General features: G+C 37.8%; 1 protein-coding gene across 4 annotated transcripts in view; it reads right to left on the bottom strand.

The window, feature by feature from the left end:
• The window catches only part of LVRN (laeverin), a 63315-nt gene that overhangs the window by 10756 nt on the left and 31872 nt on the right, over positions 1-20687 (bottom strand). For 2 of the 4 annotated variants that reach the window (XR_006281512.1, XR_006281511.1), the window contains exons 6-17: positions 20305-20418; positions 17693-17836; positions 17258-17323; positions 17054-17119; positions 15028-15194; positions 14210-14286; positions 10757-10896; positions 8301-8356; positions 6343-6496; positions 4701-4795; positions 3864-3971; positions 2718-2728 (exon numbers count right to left, since the gene is read on the bottom strand). Coding sequence is in view for 2 of the 4 variants with exons in the window: in XM_043514873.1 (XP_043370808.1) it covers positions 3864-3971; positions 4701-4795; positions 6343-6496; positions 8301-8356; positions 10757-10896; positions 14210-14286; positions 15028-15194; positions 17054-17119; positions 17258-17323; positions 17693-17836; positions 20305-20418 (1187 nt within the window). In the remaining 2 variants the exon portion in view is untranslated. The remainder of the gene's footprint in view (positions 1-2717; positions 2729-3863; positions 3972-4700; positions 4796-6342; positions 6497-8300; positions 8357-10756; positions 10897-14209; positions 14287-15027; positions 15195-17053; positions 17120-17257; positions 17324-17692; positions 17837-20304; positions 20419-20687) is intronic. The other 2 variants (XM_043514873.1, XM_038402474.2) reach the window with 1 other exon arrangement.

Below are 20687 nucleotides of genomic sequence, written 5' to 3'. Positions count from 1 at the left end.
GACTGCATTTTTACATACATCAAGCATTACCACAACAGAGATGCTTGAAGGTGAACTGAATAGCTTTTTTCATATGGCTGGGCAAACAGTTCATATTAGCCAACATAATTAATATCCTTGTATCACATCACAATATGGTGATATCACATGCTAATGTGATAACATTTACATGAAAACACCACCCAAAAGGCCTTTCTGAGAAGGGCCTATCCCAGCAGTGCAGGTGATAGGAAAACACTATCCATTTCAAGAAGAGAGCCATATGTTTTGAGAATGCAAGAAGAAGAAAGAGAATGATTGCCTCTCCATGAAGCAAGTTGTCTCCCACTACTCACACTTCAGAGGATGGTACCTACAAGGTGATGTATTTTGCATTAAAATTTTGCAACAAAACTCAAATCCAAAACACCTTCAGTTTCGCCTACTGCAACATTTTACATGCTGAGACCAGAGTGAACATGTTTATGTTTCTTCTGCAACAGTCAAAAGTGTCATTAACACTAAAACAGCACAGGGTACTAAATCTTCTTGTTGTTAGCAATATTAACTATTCTACTGAAATAATAACATATCATACATGTGAAGATCTCTATGCACTTTACAAACATTTTATGTCAACTGGAATTTTTGGTTGATTCCCTATGGCAGGAAGGGGCCCACTGATATAAGACTCTGAACGTTCTATTTTCCTAATGTCTCTGTATTAAATTACTTACCATTAAAACTAGCATAGGCTTTTTAAAATTTCATTTCCTTGTTCTAAAAGAATAGAGTAAAACAGAAAAAAGGAACACCATGGACAGGAAAATAACTGAGGAGAAACAATGGGGCAGGAAACCTAGTTCTGGCATGATAGAGTTATATCATTTTGTTTTACACAGCTCCATGGCTTTGCACTTCAACCATTCTGAAAATGCAGGGGGAGAGGGGAGTCTATCTAAAGCACTATACACATGTGCAACACACAGCTCTGTAGAGCTGTAGTGTGACACAGTTTCCCAATGCCACAGGGAATAGGTTAGGCCCATATTGCTCCCATGAGTAAAAGGAAGAAAAACCTGGAAGATATTGGCTGGTGGGTGTGGGAAAAGGGGAGCAGGGGATCCACAGCATGCTCTTTCCACAGATCCTATAAAAACCCATTACCCCAAGTCCACTTGATTGGAGCTTCATGGGTCAGGAGGAAGTGCACCTAGGCAGTAAGGGATCGGGGGATGGTTGCTCTCCATAGCAATATCCCCTTTCAAGCCTGTGGGGATGTCACTATGGAAGATAATGACATTGTCAGCCTATGGCAGAATGACTGCATTGTGAACTGTCCTGTCAGGAGGGAGAAAAGGAACTTGGGGGGGTAGCATGAATGCACTGTGTCAGCACCCAAAAGGATTTCTCTGCAGATCCTGTATCTGTTACAGGTTTGGTGTGTTCTCCAGTTCAGTGTGTAGAAAAATTGTGCCTCCCTATATATTGGTCAATCTGTGGGGAAAAAAAAAAAATCCATGAACTGAAATGTAGGGAGCCTCCTCGCTCCATGCTATTTTTTCTCATTAAAAACTTAGTAGTGAACATATTTGAATCACTTATAGTTTCATAATTGCATTTGTTTTTCAAATATAGATGGCAGCCATTCCTTAGTGAAGACTGGCCACATGTGAAGTTTTAAAGACTAGTTGTTGTGTGAATTAACTGTATGCAAAGAAAGAATGGTCTTATTCATTATGAAATCAGAACAAGTATATTTTTCTCCACCTAACTCAAAAACAGAAACTCAAACTTTTGAAAAAGTGCAATTTTGAACTCAGACTAAGCATGGAAAGTTTCTGCCTGGAAGATGAATATTTCAAAAAAAATTATGAATAAGACATAGATTTTGTTAGAGAGGTCATGGCAATCATGAATTTGAATAAAGTCTGTGAAATCTTGGCAATGGCTATTAAAACAGATTTGATTCCTCCCTGTTCCCCCAACTGAGTGGCATTGTGACTTGATGTATGGGTTGCAGTGCTACTAGGTTTGAGCTATCCAATTTCTGTCTCCATCTGTCAAGGGTTCAAGGGGCACCAGATTGCAATGCCTGAAGTGAGGAGCCAGGACCAGCCCCGTGGGACAGGAGTTCCACTCCAGTTAAGTGTGGGGTGGGCTCACTCTACAACTTATCCCCAAACTTATCCTCACCCTTATTAATAACAACAGCTGCTTTTGCTACTTAAAAGCTTTTGTGTAGGTGCATGTAGCAAGCAATACATTACTGGTGATCTTTGTCCTTCCATAATTTATTCCCCCCCCACACACACACACACCTCTGCTGTGAAATTTACTAAAAATGTCTGTGCCAAAATTGTAGCCTTAATTATGAACAACTGAAAATAGGAGATTATGATGAAAATCATCTTGCATCCTTAACTGCAGTATTTACAGCTGACATTACACAATAATAAGAATATTATGTTTTGGATACTAAATAGTGTTTAACATTTTAAAGCTTTTCAGTTTACCTTTAAAAGAAGTTTTTATGAGTTCAGTCATTACAAAGCTACTAACCCCCCCAAAAACTTTATTATAAATACTACAAGTTCAGCTGACTTAGCCACAGATTTTATGAACATAGATTCAAATAAGAGCCAACAACATTTTTGTTCACATTTAGTAACTATACTATAACAGATAAAATAAAAATATAAAAAGGATAAGAATAATAAAACAGAACATAGACTCACCAGTGCCAAAACTATCATAATTGCATAGAAAAACAAGAAAAGAGGGAGGGAAAGAGAAGTGAGAATTACAATATGCCATATGGGCTTTTCTGCAATGGAATACTTTAACATGGTTTTGTTGACAAATATAGGCCATCTTCAGTTACATAAAAGTCCAACATGCACTTTTGATTTCAGTTTGTGAAATCCATTTAGGGTGCTTCTGGATATGTTCTACTTGTGGATTTATTTATTTTTACAATATTATACAGCCTTAATAAAAACCTACCAAAAATAAAACATTGTAACTGTCAAGTTCCCCCCACAACAATGCCATATGCAACTGTAAAATTTCCCACAGTGATGCTATATGTCACAGTTTAGACTACTGCTGAAGCTGTGAAAGTCATACGGTAACATATACAGAGTATGCAATGTAACAAAGTTAATGTCTCTGTGGGAACCTGCTTTTTGAATTGCCTGCCTTTTTATTCATTTACATTTTCAACCTTAATGTTGTATAGGGCAATGGATGTCATGGCAGACTAGTACTTCTGCTTTGCTTATTAAAATCCTGCCTAGAACCTTGGTCCTGCCAACAGCTGTCATGTGCTGCTTACATGCCCTCTTAGAGACTCATTGAAATCAATGACATTCTAATTTAGAGTAACCTTTGCCTGATCAGGCCCTGGGTTTGTAATGGCTAAAAGCTGTTTACAATGAATAGTTGTTAAGTAGCACATATGAAATGATTTGGTATGGGCAAGTGCCTACGTCACAAACCACCACCACAACTAGCAGTGTTTGGCTCAGCTAAAGATTAAATGAATATAGACAATACCCAGAGGTTAGAACTGAGGCAAACAGAGAGTGCTGAGGATACTTCCACAGCCTTATCTGCACTTTGCCTCTTTGGTGCTTAGACAGAGTTCAATTTACAGGGCAGTCAATCTGCATCCTTCATGAAAGTTAAGTTTACCTGAAAAAGCACTAAATATTATATCAATTTACGTTTTTACAATTTAGGTCTTACCAATCTGTATAGGAACAAGAGAAGTGAACAAGGAACCTCTCCTACACCACCTGCCCATGTAATGGCCTGTTAAATTTAAATCTGACTTACACATCCAAATATACATATCTATAATATTACATTGTCATTCTTACTCATTGTCAGGGTTCTCCATCCACTTAGTGTAAAGTTCAGAAGATAGGTTTAAACAGTCTTGGAGACCCAGCCAACATGCTGTATTAATAAGTTTTTCCAAATAAATTCTTGAAGGGAAGTAAAAAAAGGACACATATTACACATTTTGTATTATCCCAATGAATAATTTTTAACATAATTTTATCAAATGACATTGTATCTCAGGAAGTCTTCTGCTAATAACAGCAGGTTCAATAATAAAAACATAACCAAATAGCAGTCTCAGAGATGGGACAGAGATGTTTGTAGGGATTAGCAAGGTTTAAATTTATTCTAGTCCCACCACAAACCTATCTGTCCATGTTTTTACACTGCACTTGCCACTGTGAGATCTGACCCTATTGCTATAACAGTCATGTCTCAGCAAAGATGTTAAGGATTCAATGGCCATGCAAACTGAATTACCTTTAACCTAAAGAAGTGGTTCCTTTAGGTCAGGTCTGAGGTACAAAGGAGCAGGAGGACCTACTTGCCCCGCTAATAGCTATGATGTAAAATTTCTATGGCTAAATCAGGGATATCATGCTCCAAGGTGTTAAATCACTATCGTTCTCTAGTACTAAATTTACTAACCCCCTCCCCAAATCCTGATAACAAAACAGGCAGCCCCTCTTGCAGCTGCTATTTCATTTTAAAATTCACATGTCATGCACGTTTATGGTACTGCATTATTAATAATAATGTTTCAGTTACATTGAAATTAATTAAAATATTTCCTGTATACTGTTTTCAATTTGCATTATAGTCTTTATCAAATCAATTCACTTCAAATTTGATTTTTTTAAAAAAATACTTACTGATCAAAATAGTCATCTGCCAAAGCATCAAAATTTTGACGAATAATACTTGCATAATAATGGTATATTGGCAACATTCTCTTTAACAGATATTTCTTTTAAAAGAAGAGAGAGAAATTACTTTCATATAGATATGATATTGCCGTATTTTTCTCTACTTATTTATTTATTTTGGTCATTTTAAAATTGGAACTCTGGGTACAGGTGCAAAATTTAAATAAAACATAAAAATTGGAATCAATGTCCAAAATACAAAATTCTCCCTGAACCACTCAGACAGAGGTGTTCCCATTACAGCTCCCTTAGCCCTGGAAGAAAAGATGAGTTTTGGAACTTGACATGAAGGTTAAACTCAGACTCTGGAAAACAACTAAGAAAGCAAGTCCCAGAGAAGGAGGATACTGGAAAAATTCTCTGCCTCCTCCATATTAAAAATTCAGCAAAGAACTTAATCACATTTATCTTTAAGCATGTAATTTGACCCATTGAAGTCAATGGCACTACTCAAGTGCTTAAAGTTAAGCATATGCCTAAGTGCTTGCTGAATTGCGGATTAAATAAGGGAACTGTTAGCTCAATTTCCTCAAATGATCTCACCTGGTTACCATACAGGGAGAGTGGCAGCCTGAAGTATTTTGTACCTAAACTATTTAGGACATGACAGGTTAAAAGAAACTGGAAGCCATTAGAAATGACAAGAGTAGTGTGTTCTCTAGAACAGAGCATCTCAAACTTCTTTTTTCACGGACCACTTGAAAATTGCTGAGGGTCTCGGCAGACCACTTAATGATCTTTCCAAATGTTGTTTGTATCGTTAGCCAACTACTGTAAAGTGCTTTGGATAAAAGCACTATATTAAAAAAAAACCCTTAAAAATAATTAATGGGTTTTTGTTCTACAAATAAAAGCACAGAACTCATGTTTTAATATCAGTTAAAATATGAATGAAATACACCATGGCTAATTAGGTGGGTGGCCCTTCACGCTCTCGTGTGCAGCTATCCAGGCGCGCACCTTGGAGGGAACTATCCACGGACCACCTGAACGGAGCTCACAGACCACTGGCAGGCCATGGACCATAGTTTGTAAACCTCTGCTCATAGGTGCCAAGTTCTCCTGGCGCCGGTGGGTGCTCATGCCCGCCCCCACTCCCATTCCAACCTCTTCCCCAAAAGTCCCTGCCCCAACTCCGCCCCCACCATGTCCCTTTTGGACCCCTTCCCCAAATCCCCAGCCCCGCCTCTTCCCCACCTCCTCCCATGGTCTAAAGTAGCGGTTCCCAAACTTGTTCTGCCACTTGTGCAGGGGAAAGCCCCTGGCGGGCCGGGCCGGTTTGTTTACCTGCCGCATCTGCAGGTTCGGCCGATCGCGGCTCCCAGTAGCTGTAGTTCGCTGCTCCAGGCCAATGGGAGCTGCTGGAAGCGGCGGGGGCTGAGGGACGTACTGGCTGCCACTTCCAGCAGCTCCCATTGGTCGGGAGCAGCGAACTGTGGCCACTGGGAGCCGCGATCGGCTGAACTTGCGGACGCGGCAGGTAAACAAAGTGGCCCGGCCCGCCAGGGGCTTTCCCTGCACAAGCGGTGGAACAAGTTTGGGAACCACTGGTCTAAAGTGTTCAATATTTAACAAAGAAAGATGATACCTTTAAAAATGGATATAATTCATAGTTGTTCAGAATATTTTCCAAATTGTCAGGTATTAGGTTTGACAGTACTGTATACCACACAAACATTTCATCTTCTTTGGCAAGGTACTTTGTTAGTTCAAATACAGACTCAATCTCAATATATCCAGCCCTATTTAAAAAAAAAAATACAGAACTGAGCATAGGTATTCAAGTCAAACACACATTTGAACAGCAGTATATTTAGATAACTGATGAATAAACATCTAGATACCGTGGGGTCTAGGAAAGAAGACAGACAATGAGAATAAATATAATACAATAGTGGCCAGTTTAAGAGTCTGATCCTGCAAACACATACTGCTGAGCCAAGTGTTATTATCAAGAGCCAATGGGACTGCTCAACTAACTCAAAACATTAAGCACACTACACTAAGGTGTGTTGGCAGGATCCCGCCAATTAACATCCTCACCAGGATAAAGTGAAGATTCCCTCTATTTTTTATGTAATAACATTTTGGAGATACATTATTTATAGTCTTTTTAAAATATTCGAACAACAGATTTTCATTATAAACTGCTTTGGGGAATAACCATTATCCGAAAAGCATAAACAATTAAATGGTAATTCAGGGATATTTAAAAAATATTAATTAATTAAATTAATTAATTATTCATTCATTAGAATATCACCAATACACACTAGGCTAAACTTCACTCTTTTGCAGAGGGCCCATCCAAGACCCTCCATGGGAAGCCCTGCCATAATTATATATGAGGAGCACATTTTACAAATTCCTTACTACAGGCCAGACTGTGCCCTCTGGTGGGAAAACTTACAGAAAGTGGGGGGGAGGAAAACTCTAAGGTTCCCCTCACAGGGTTCCCTCCAAACTCCTCCAATGTTGTGGGGGTGCTTTGCCTACCTATAGACCACAGTGACTCTGATAACTTTGTGGATCTCAGGTATCTGCTGGAGGCACAGGGACAACCATTGACTCCTGGGCTCCCTGCTGTTTTCCCTAGATCCCTGGCAACATGACTCCAATGAAACTGTTATGCCCCCACCTGCAGCAGGACCTAGATATCCCTTAAAGGAGTTTTTCCAGGGGGAGTGGGAGAGTAGGGAGCTGTGAAGGTAAGTTAAGTTTTATATTTTTTTTTTTTTGCAGAATCCCAACACTTGTCAGGGCAATCTCACCCCCCGAACTGTCTCTATCAGTGTCAGTAATGAAAGAGGGACATCTACAAGTAGTTTGAAGATCACTTAACAGGAACAGAAAGAAAAGCAGTACTTGTGGCACCTTAGAAACTAACAAATTTATTAGAGCATAAGCTTTCGTGAGCTACAGCTCACTTGTTGAATACAGGTTTCAGAGTAGCAGCCGTGTTAGTCTGTATTCGCAAAAAGAAAAGGAGTACTGGTGGCACCTTAGAGACTAACAAATTTATTAGAGCATAAGCTTTCGTGAGCTACAGCTCACTTCATCGGATGCATTTGGTGGTAAAAACAGAGGAGAGATTTATATACACACACACAGAGAACATGAAACAATGGGTTTATCATACACACTGTAAGGAGAGTGATCACTTAAGATAAGCCATCAGCTAGGAACAATGAGATGAAGTAAGAAAAAGGAAATTTAGGCGCAACATCAAGAAAGATTCTGATTGGGGATCTATATTAGCTTGTAGAAAAGTCTCCTGATGGAAGTTGTGGCAGCTCCACTGCTTGAAACATATGAGCTGGGATAAATGGTTAGAAAAGATACCATAAGGAACTACTCTGCACTGGCCAGGGGATGGATGATGACCTAATGGGTTTTTTTCCAACTGTTCCCTGGTGAAGTCTGTCTTCTTTACAGGGTATATATGGAGACAAAGGAGCGAAGTCAAAATAGGAATGTGAAGTATAACAATGTCATGTAATAGCGCATTAATAATAATTTTCTATCATAGAATCAAAATATACTCACTGTGCCAATGTAAAAGCATCGTCCATCAAATGTAACCTGTTGACAACTGGAATAGCCTGCAGAAAGCACTCATGTGGTGTTAGTAGATTAAACATATCATTTTGAGGAAAAGCATACTTAGTTACATTTTGAAAGTCCGGGACAAACACTGCAGTCTTTTCTCAAGCCAAACTTTATAGACTTCAGTGGAAGCTTTGCCTGAGTAAGGATGGCAGGATTTGGTCCCATATTTTGAGCTGAAATAATTTACTCGATGTGCCTTTAAGAAAAAATTTTTCTGTGTATGTAGATTTAAAAAATTCTACATCTGGTACCCATTTGCAACAGCTAATGAACTGCTAAGCATGAAAAATCCTCTTAAGTATGTGCAATATTGCAAATTAAAGTAACGAAGCTCTACAGTATCTAAAATAAATCCTGATTTCTTCAGCTTGACAATCAGTTTTTTCCTTTTTGAGACTCCAATTCATAATCAAGTACTCACACCAGTCCAGACTAGAGTGTCTTACATTTGTTCTGAATTCTGAGTTGTTCTGGCTACAGGAGACCATAAGCAGAACTCAAATTAGTAATTTTGTTCTCCATTGAGTAAATCTTTGGTCTTATCCTGTACTGGATTATGTGAAGTGCAAATATTATTTATGTTGTAACCAGAATATGTAAAAAGAACTACAGGCTCCTCATTCTGGTGCAAAACAGACTATGCACCCAGCAGCTGTGGAAAAGACACCTATCCCGCCATCATTTATGTATATTATGCAAATTATGCAACCAAGAAGCAGAGTAAGAGCACAACTTGCCCACCCTCTTACTATATGATTCTCCTCTACACATGCATTTTTCCTCCCTATTTCTAGTTACAGGAGTAGTGTCTAGATATTTAAATGCTATCATATCTCTTAGCATAAATGTCATTGGGCAATTTTGTGGGTTAAACCTATATAATGGAATTAAATTGCAAACTTCTTTCACACTGTTCCTTTGGTAGAGTTTCTCCACCAGCCTCAAGGGAACTTGTGTGGGGGTGGAGGATTGGTCCAAGGAATCTGAAATCCAGGTGAATCTAGCATTTACCAGAGTCCAGGTCCATTTGTGTCAAAACTCCTGGCTCCTGCTTATCTCTCTCCTGCCTGCATAGCAGTATGGCTCTGTCATGTCCCCATGGCTTCTCTCAGTGATGAATGCCAACAGAGGATTCAAAGCATGGATTGGGAGCCCACCTAAATTTATGCTGACTTTCAGAATTTGCTTGATCAGGAAATCCATACAGGTTTGAAGGAAAGGAAAAGTATGCATCTTAGAGCAGCTGTACTCTCAGCCCTCCCTGCTGTCTCCAATCTTGCCACCCCACCCTCCAGAGCAGTTTCCATAAAGTCAAGAAAGCGATACCAATAGGAGGCATTTCTCCTTTCCATGCCTCCCCATTCCCATGCCAATATTGGCCATTGTTTCCTATACTTTGTAGCAGAAGCAGAGGGGTTGATTTGGCCCTATTGAACTTTTTAATTGGCTTTGGTCTTTACATTTTCAAAACTGTGTAATTAAAAAGCAATCCATTTGGGTTGGGCTACACCATGCAGAATGTAAAGGTACCTTAAAGCTCATCTCTACGCTCCCTTTATCCTGAGCCCAAGCTGTGCTCAGCCAGTTCTCTGATGTAAGTTAGAGCAGCATGAAACTGCTCTAAGTTATATTGGCTGTCATTGGTCACAAGGTGCTGAAATGACAACCAGGGATTAGCAGAACACTGGTAGAAGTGACTGGAAAACGGAATTTTCCTCCTGCAAAAAAATTGAAATTTTTCATGGGAGGGAAAACTCTGAAAATACTTCCATTTTGGGAGAACCCCAATGGAAATTTTTCAGCTTGTTCCTGGTGACCCAACTCCCCAGGCTGCTGCCTCTCAGATCTGCCCAAGTCCACAGGGAACTGAGCAGACACAGAGACCACTGACTAGGGAGTCAGGGAGAGTTTCATCAGAAGTTTTGATGAAATCAACACATTCTGGTGAAATGATTCAGTTCCATCAAATCAGGATTTTCTGATGGGAAAAGTGTTCTGTCAGAATGTTTTCCATCAGCTCTAAGTGCAGCTAAATCCCAGCAATACCCATACAATGGTAAGGTTTTGCAATGGCTTGAAGTCATGGAAGAACCTCCTTACCCTGGGAGATCCTTCCAGGACTGATTAAGACAGCTTTACAGGTAGAATCTGGTCCTAGGATAATGAAAAAATTTTCAGCACACACTTGAAATGAAAAGCTATTTTAGTCCCACTTTTGTTCCCACTAAAGTCAAACCGAATTTTGTCAGTAACTTTAATGGGCACAGATTTGGCCCCTTTGCATTTGATGCACTAGTTTTCAATTATCAGTTAAAGTAACTACTGGTAATGATTGCAATAAGAAATTGATTGTATAGAATTTGTTTACATCATTGATAAACAAGTTATCTTACCTTTGGGTCTTTTTCAAGCAGTTGTGCTAATCTCTTCAAATGTAATGGATCATAATTAACTCTGTAGTACCCAGTCATATTCATATTTAACAAAATCCAGTCATGTTCTGAATCTGATATTTGCATTTCAGGAAACATTTCTGTGGGGACATTTGAAAATGGAAAGGCTGTATCATTTTACCAATCACTAATGCAGGTGTGCAGAATGTTATACACTGCTATGAAATATGGGCTCAGTTTTAATCTGATATATGTGCATGTGCATCAGTACATCATTAAACTATATTGCTACTATGCATGAGGCAAAAAAGCTGAGCCAGTTTCTCAAGATTTTATGAGTTACAAGCTCACATGTGGAGCCAGATTGTGCCCGGCCCTTGATTTGGTATAGTGGCGGAGGGCGGGGCCAGAAGGAGACCCCCACATGCATCAGGTCCAATTGCATTCTCTATGCTCTACAGAACACAAGAACTTATCCCTTTAAGGAATTTTGCAAAGGAGGCAGGGAGGAGGCAGAGCCATGGACTCACCTTGTACCTTCACTGACTAAAGGAGCTGACTGGCTGGCAGTGTTGTGGAATTAATGATTCATCCTCCTAATGGATGGAGACTCGCTCTGCCTGTGTGCCAAGATCTCTGGGAGAAACTGTGTCCACCTGAGGCTCAATACATCTGGACTTTTCCCTGGAGCAGTGTGCTTCCACACTGCTCCCTCTGTGGGCCTCTATCTTCAAGCCATAACAGGGCTCACAGTTATCTTAGATTAGAATTGCCTCCCTATCAGCATTCAAATATAAATCCAAACAATTGTGGGGGCATCAGAATGGGTAAACTTATGCAGCCATAGCAAACATCCAACTAAATAGTTTTGTTGTAAATACAAGGCCCAATCTTTCAGTTCTTACACTGTCTGATCACTCATCAAGGGCCTGATTCTGCCATCGATACTCATCTGAGTCTTCCTAGACTAGGAAAAAAGTGTGGTTTAAAAAATTGAGTTACTTAACTAGTTACCTAGCTGGAATCTAGCATAGACATTGAGCAGCTAAAACAATTTTAAAAGGTGTTAAAACTGCACCTACACAAGGTGCTTCAACTGTTTCAACTGTAGTTAAGCTAACCTGATTTAAAAGAAACAAAAACAAAACAAAAAATCCAACCTTTTCCCCTAGTTTAGATAAGATCATGGAGTAGTACTGATGCAAGTAGTATGACAGTAAGTACGGGAATAAGGACTGCAGAATCAGGTTTTAAATGGGTCTTTTGAGTGAGTGAGTGCGGAATACAGGATTGGGCTCTAAACACTGTCACTAAACAAAACACAAAGGGTGGGAAGAAGCATGTGAAAAATTTTAAAACAGGTTCCTAAGTCAAGTAGGTGCTTTTTAAAAGTTTACTCCTAATACATAGTTATGCCATTACAGTAAACGTGCTACAATTAAAGTTGAAACTTCACTTCCATCCTAAATCCTTACTTTCACATGTGTAAACCCAGAGGCCACTCTAGCTATAGACCACCTAAGCTGCTGCGTAGGGTGGCAGATTTCTGGGCAGCTGCCTAGGGCCATAGCTCCTCTATCATGATGAAGTGGTGTCTGAGCCAAATTTGAGCAGCACTGTGACTCCATGTGTCAGGTTGTAACACCACTTGCTCAAATTTTCCCCAACCCCTGTCATGATGGGGAGGTGGCTGGGCCAAATTTGAGTAGTGGGGGGGGCAGCACACAGAAGTGTTACCTAGGGTAGCAGATTGTATTGAGTGGCCTCTGCCTAAACTATTTCCACAAAACACTTTTGAGCTGAAATTTTTATAATTGGTTTCACCCAGAAATGATTTCTATTTTAGGTGAGTAAGTGTGAGATAAGTTTCATGATAATTAATTTAGCTATTTGAATGCTTTGTGCGAAAAAGTGTTTTTAAGAAAATCTTTTAAGAAAACATTCAGTCACTTTCTTTTGTACTTTGGCACAGCAAATCTGAATTGGCTTTGTTTTAAAACTTTAGACTTGGTGTGTCAGTAGCCTTGAATGAGGCCTATTGACTTTGATAGATTTGAAGACATTTGGTTTTCAAGTACAAGTTCCAATATTTTTAAAGGAACTACTGAATATGTGCAGTATTTTATTTTCTTCAGACAGATGCTCCAAATGCTAATTCATGGGGATGTTTGGTCATTCTAAGAGCTGCACATAGGAGAATGTGTGACAGGTTGATGGGTGAGGGAGTGGAGCCTTTCTTTAACCCTACAACAAGTTTAATCCATAGCACTGAACTTAGTATAGCACCTTCAAAGTGACCACTGCTTAACATAGCTTTCCTGCAACAGCCCTAATTTGCTAACTTGTCATTCATGCAGTGGCTTATTGAATTTTAAATTGAAAAGTACAAGTATTCTCTGGGGTGAATAAATACCATTTTATTTATCTGCTTCCTCCACCCACCTGTGGCTAGATATTCACTTTGATAGCCCTCTCTCTCATTATACAAAATAGATTAACAGCTTTTGACCTTACCACACCCACTCCAAAGACAGAACAGAGGAGTGTTGACATAGATATACAGTGTATTACATTATCATTATTATGTACTGAGGAACTGAAAAAAGTATTTGAAGAAGCATATGTCTGCCTCATATAGATGGTTCATAGTGTGGTGGAGTAAAGGTTAGAATGAAGGCTGTTTCTAGAACGTTAATTCAAAATGTCCAAACTTTCAAATATTTAGGTTTTTAGAATGGCAGTAATCTAATGAAGCTTCTTTTTGTTTAAAGTAGCAATGATTATACCCTTATCTCTGTCTAAGTGTACCTGTTTATTGCAGAATAGTAAAATGAAAAGGAATTGCACCTTTTTATGACTGAGGATGCATGTGCAGTTTCATTTTTTAAGATTAATTTTAATTCTGCTCCTCCCTTAAAATTATATAAACAAATTAAATTAAGTACTGTTGAAACTGCACCTTTTCAGTTTGCTTAGATGTACAAATGTGGCATTTTGAGTTACACCACAGAGTTATTTACAGTATTTAGGTATTATATGATTATGACCCTTTGATAATGGCCAAATCCTGAAGTCCTTCCTCAGTCCAGGAGAAACTCCCACTGAAGTCAGTGGAAGCAGCCTGAGTAAGGAATGAGTAAAACCTGAATAGGACCTCAGAGTTTGTCTCTCTGTACAAAATAGCAGATTTCAAGTTGTTATGGAAATCTTATCTCACAATGTCCATTCTATTGTGTGATTAAAATAGTACTTTTACAGTTACAACAGATTTTTGCACATCATTTTTCTTTATTTGAAAATGTACTTATTTTAACATGCGATATAACTAAAGCAGATTAATGTGGATTTTTTTATTGAGTTTTTTATCCTTTCTTATCTAATTCAAATATAGCTCACGTTTATAAAAGCTTATAGGCTTTTTTTTTTACATGTATGAACAAAAACATTACTTACTGCTACTTTTATCTAGCCAGACTAAGGGTTGTGCAGATCCATTTCTTATCCAAGAAATAGGAACAATCCATGTGTTACTTAACAAAAAACAAAATTGGACAATTTAATTAATTCTTATAGTTAAGGAAACAAGCTCTAAACTGATGTTGAATAAGATTGCAAGTAATTTCTTAAAATTCCAGCTGCTCCTTTCCCCTCTCTGATGCACTATATCTTTGCCGATGTTAGTACTCAAGTTGGATCAACTCCTGGTCTAACTGAAGATAAAAGGGAGTTTTGGCTTTAAATCCAATAGGGCCAAGATTTAGCTTAGTCCTTTGGCAGATTCTCAGATAGTAGAATCTTTCTCTGGGGATTACTTTCCTTCTTCTAACAGTGATTTTATCCTCCTACATTCTCTCCTTTCATTACTCTTCATTCCCTTCCTGGCACCAAACTCCTTTTTTCAGAAACATGTTTGCTAAAAAGTGTTCTGTGCAGACAAGAGACCCCGGGTGCTCACTGAGCAGCACACCAGCCTTCTGCAAAAGGGCACCAAAGCTACTGCTACTAAAGTTAGTCACCCATTTTGGAAGATCTTGGTCTCTGTGTCTGTCTTTTGCAGCCACATAATGGCCTTGCATAGTTGCTACCCAAGGGGGAATTGGAAAAGGGAATTGCATGCAATACCACTTCAAACTCATGTCTCAAACGGATTTCATTTGACAATTCTAAGGGAAAAAACAAACAGCTGTTCAAAACATAATGTGCTAATGCAATATTTTTCTGCAATAAAAGGTAAACGTATCCTAAATGCTAAAAATATGAACTAAACATACTTGTAAGTAGTATTGTTTTCTGTCCTTTTATTATAAAATTGTTCCTGACTGATAATGCCGGTGGACAGATTTAATGTTAAAACTGGAAATCCATTTTGGCATGTCCAGGAGTCCATTATATTTTTTACTGATGCTGGCAACTGAACTTCATTCTGTGCATCTACAACCTTCAAGAAAGGGCTGAATTAGAAACATTTATGAAACGTTTATTTATACACTGATCCCAGCAACACGCTGGGGGATGTAGTAACGTATTTGAGAAATTATAATAGCTTAATCTTCATTCATATGTATTTTATATTGAGAATCATTGTAACTAACCGAAAAAAAGCATTATTGTCACTAACCTATAGAGGACCCAACTCTTTAGGGAAATCTAAAGTATTGCAATGACATTTCTAATTCTTGTAACTTGATTCTTTACCTTTTTCTTTTTCATTTCAATATATCCGCACCTTTGGGTGGTTAATGATAGACACAATTTGTGGTATGGGATGTTTATTCAATTCATGTAAAGCACCTAGAATATAAGATAGACACTATGAAAACTAACTAACTAATTAAATAAATAATGTAACCCCTGACAACTGATTCTGGGCTGGATTCTCAACTAGTGGGAACTGGCGTAGCTCCATTGCTTTCAATACTCCTACACCAATTTATGCCATATGAGAATATAATCCTCTGTTCTTAAGATAAGACTCTGTTGTAGCATGATGGAATCATTCTCCACAGAAATTCTGGTACAGACATTATAATAAAAATCCATTAATAAAAATCCATTATTAATATTTGTTTTCTTAGAGTCCAGTTTTATTCAGACTTTTATCAAATATTGATGGTGGGGAGTTTCCCTGAAGTGTTGGGCCCTCATAGTAATATACATGGATAAATCCTGACCCTTTAGTGACATATGATAAATAAACTAAATTTAAAATATTGTCCAAGACAAAATATTTATTATGTATCAAAGTGAAGGTATAAAAAAAGATTTTAAAGTTACACAGAAATAAAGATCAGAAAAGTTTATATGCAGTGTTGTTGTAGCTGTGTTTGGACCCAGAATATTAAAGAGACAAGGTAGCTGAGGTAATATCTTTTATTGGACCAATTTCTGTTGGAGAGAGAAAAAAGCTGAGGGGGTGGTTATTACAACAATTTATAATCCATTTAAACCCCCACTGCCCAGCTTTTATTTCCCCTTTATGACTGGAGAGCTGTTAATGAGCCACTTCACCTTGAATGGTCCCTTAAAATATGTTTACTACTTATGATAAAAAAATCTGCTCCACCTGGTATTTAGCTGTGATACTCTAAGTACATTTCCTAGACCTGAAGAAGAGTCCCATGTAAGCCCGAAAGCTTGTCTCTCTCACCAACACAAGGTCCAATAAAATATATTACCAGACCCACCTTGTCTCTCTGTAAGAAAAGATTATCCAATTAAATGGCCAAGTGAAAGATTACAAAATGTATTCAGAGCAAGAATAATCTATGCAGGTTTGTGTAGGCAGAGGCAAGTGCACAGACCTCCTCTCTGGCCCTTTAGAGTATGTCTATACTGCAATTAAAAATCCACAGCTGGCCTGTGCCAGCTGACTTGGGCTTGTGGGGCTCGAGCTAAGGGGCTGTTTAATTGCAGTGTAGACGTTCAGGCTCAGTCTGGAGCCCAGGCTCTAGGACCCTGCGAGGTGGGAGGATCTCAGAGCTCAGGCTGCAACATGAGCCTGAACGTCTACACTGCAATTAAACAACCCTTAGCTCGAGCCCCACAAGCTCAAGTCAACTGGCACGGGCCAGCTGCGGTTTTTAATTTCAGTGTAGACATACCCTTTGTCCCTAATCTCTCCCATCAAATATCCTGCCACAAAAGGCCTGCAAAGTGAATTCAGGGGATGGGGGAGGTGTGTAGGAACTAGGTTAGGAGTAGATAAATTCCACTTCAAAGTTCCACAGTTGATATATGAGCAGAATTTGGCCCATTCCAACCATTAAAGCAAAAGTACTAACAAGACATGGTAAGTACCATTTGTATGCGAGTCCACAGATCATCTTGGTTAACACTTGAAAAGGAAAATGCTTTCAGGTATGACTGCAATGAAACAAATATAAACATCAGAGTTCATTAAGCTTTAATAAAAAAAAATCAGAAAAAGAAAAACTCATTCATGCTCATTGTTATTTTCAAACTGATAAACCCAGATGAAGAAGTTTAGTTTTTTAAACTCACATTGAGTGCTTTGATAAACAGTCTCTCAGTCAGAAAGCTGGAAAGCATCCAGATAATGGAGGCCCCCTATGGAACAAAAAAGATGTTTGAACACATGAGTTTATTTAAATAAACTTTAACCATTCAATGACTGATATTCAAGCCATATTTTTGTAAGTGACACTGATCATTTCTATTTTGACTTTGAATACTTATGATACATAGCAAATGCATTCATATTTACGCTTTCCTGTAGATGAATACTTTTGCAACACCCAATGTGCTTGTGTTTATAACTAAACGAAAAATGGAACTATGGAAATTAAATCTTAGAAGAAAAGATAACTAAACAATTGTAGTTTTGCAATAAAATATTTTGCTGGTTCTTTTTAAATCTGTGTTTTACAAAATTGTTGGACAGTACATAAAAGCAAACTATTTGATTTTCTTTTTTACCTTGCTGTAAGTGAAGATATCAAATAGGCCAATTAGTGAAAACGTTCCTTTGATTTTTTCTTCTCTTGCTGATAATGACCGAGCTGCTATTTCTTTATCTTCCCTTAAAACAGGTTGTAACATGTGATAATAAAAGATTTTATTCTGAAAATTAAAAGAGACTCTCATTTCAATGAATTCCAATTGTATAAACCACACAGACGACATACAAGCCAACATTTTCCTTTCCGTTCATTTTTTCCCCTCAAAAGGAAGCAACTTTACCCCCGAATAAAGGGCATCAGGGGCCTGATCCTGCATATCCTCCACAGGTGGAACTACCATTGAAGGTAGTAGGAGTTCTGCACACAGAAGGATGGCAGGTTTGGGTCTCATGAAGAGGACTAAAGTTTTACGATTTAAGAAAAAATTTAAAAATTATTAAATGCAACAAAAATTGCAAAAAGTAAAAATGAATTATATATTTACATTTCGAGTACAATCAGTTCTTGCTTCATGTATCTGGAAAGACACATTCAGTGTTCTCCGTTTACTATGTTGAAAGACTAAATAACACAATAGCCATCCAAAGGACTGCAGTTTTAGGTGCTTCAGATGTCTCTGGATAGCAAATGTGGAAAGCCAGATCCTCAGCTGGTGTAAATCAGCTTAGTTTCCTTAATTTTAATGAAATTGTGACAATTTACAACTGTCACCCCAGAGACCTGAAGCCAAGTCTCATACTCAGGAAAGTAAAGAAGAAACTTACGTTCATCTGTTTTCTTTGAACATGTATTTGTCATTTTAAGTCTACCTGGAGGTTCAGCTACTAATGTGGGTCTGCAAGTAGGTGTTCTTTTATTTCATGTGTTTTTAAAACACTGCAGGTCTCTTTGAACACCTGCACTACCAAAGAGGAGGAGACAGGCTTTTAAGAGCAGTCAACTTATTTATTTGCAGATTATTTGCATTTTGCAAACAATTTTGGGAGCCAAATTTTGAAATGTTGCAGATGCAATTTGTGCTTGTAATTTTTTAACTGCATTCGAATTGTAGGTGAAAACCCTTATTGCAGGTACCTGCAATTATCGGATTCCAGACACAAATCTGTAGCTGTACGCATAACTAATGATGTTAAGTGCTTTGATTTGCAATACATTTTGTGTCACGAAGTTACAGGCGCAGACTTTTACAAGGACAAACTGCATCTACAAAAAAAGAGGCAAAGGCTTCATTCTTAAAATGTAGTCCTTTATATGTTCCTGTGCTATTAAATTCTGCTTTATACAGAACAAGCAAACTGTTCTGGAAGTCCAAAGTTGCACACTAGTAGATTCCATGGCCTAAAAATCTGATTTGATCCTCTCAAGAATGTATTTGACATGCCTGTAATAGTTTCCAATTCAGCAAAGTACTTAAGTGGTGCATTAATTTAAGCACAAGCTTAAAGAGCAAGTGGTAATTTTGGTGATCACAAACACTAATTTTCATCCCTAGCAGAGAATGAAATCCTGTTTTAAAAAGAAAAACTCAACACAACCTTAACTATGGAGTTGTCATCAATGTCTCCATAGTCTCAAACATAAGTTTACATTTACATTATCAGCTGTGGAGTCATTTACATACAAAATACTAAACTTTTTAGTTTAGAGAGAATTACATTAATTGTATCACATAGTTAATAAACAAGCAAGAGCTTCTCAGGAATCATGTATGTGGAGTACCCCCACCTCACATAGTAAAGAAAAATTTACATTTTACAAATTTACATTACATTTACAGCTTTGCATTTTTGACAGTCATGATTAATCACATTAGATTATTGTGAATAGATGAGACACGTTCTAAAATGTTATGTCCTATTATCTCTCTTAATATAACATGAGTGCAAGAAAGATTATTACAAGCTGCATAGCTATGTACAAACAGACTACAAAACCAAACCCACCTATATCAATTAGGTATAGTGAATATCATTACAAAATGAATGTATAGTAACAGACAGATTCAAAGCAAATATTGAAATGTTATCTCTGTGCTGCTGAAAGAGCAGATGCAATTGTGAGCCAACATTTGTCTCTCTATTATATACACAAATCATTAGAGATAGGTGAAATGTTTTTGCTGAAACTTTCCCCCCCCCCAACAAAAAAAATGCAGATTTGGGTCAGCAGAAACATTTTGTGCATTCATGCTGAATGTGCCAAATTATTTTGGTTAAAAAAAAATCTGAAAAAATTGAAAGGTTTCATTTAGAAAATGTTGAAATGAAACGTTGATTTTTTTAATTCAAAATGACTCTTCATTCAAATTTTTTTCAATTTTATTTTAAAATGTTTTAAAAACTAAAATGAAATGAAACATTAGGTTTCAGGTCAAATTAAATATTTTGTTTGATCCAAAATGAATTTTATTTTTACTTTTTGGAACAGCCAGAGAACCGAAAAATCAGTTATTCACACCACTCTATACACAATATCTATATTATTTTCATTTAAAGTTATACTGGAACTGACCATGAGCCCATTAAAGACAGTAGGAAAGCTCCCACTGACTGCACCTCACTGGTGTAGGATCAGGACAATAATATAGGTTGTAAGGGGAAAGCGTTAACATTCAGCTTTGGTACTTACCAGTGGTAGTCTGGGTTCCATGTAGCTAGCACCAATGTATTCAAAGTAAGATGCAAATCCTTCATTAAGCCATAGATCATTCCACCAATTCATGGTAACCAGATTTCCAAACCACTTAAATAGAAAAGAAAAAATGTTTCAGATTGCATTTCTTTGAACTGATGCTTTCATTCCTATATGTTAAACAGACATGAATGATCAAGAGAACAGTGTGACTTTATTTAATGTGTATACATTATCACAAATCAAATGCTATAATTTTTTCCAGTTGGTGGAAATTCAGTAGTGCAAAGATACAACTTGAGAAAAGCCACACAGATGCAGGTCAGTGATTGTATATTTTTTAATTCCTTGGTCTGAGATTTCATAACATAATCACCTAC

The sequence above is a fragment of the Dermochelys coriacea genome, chromosome 5, assembly GCF_009764565.3.
Source record: "Dermochelys coriacea isolate rDerCor1 chromosome 5, rDerCor1.pri.v4, whole genome shotgun sequence".
NCBI classification, from domain to species: Eukaryota; Metazoa; Chordata; order Testudines; family Dermochelyidae; genus Dermochelys; species Dermochelys coriacea.
The sequence above is the reverse complement of the archived record's forward strand: the minus strand, read 5'-3'. Positions and strand labels throughout refer to the sequence as shown.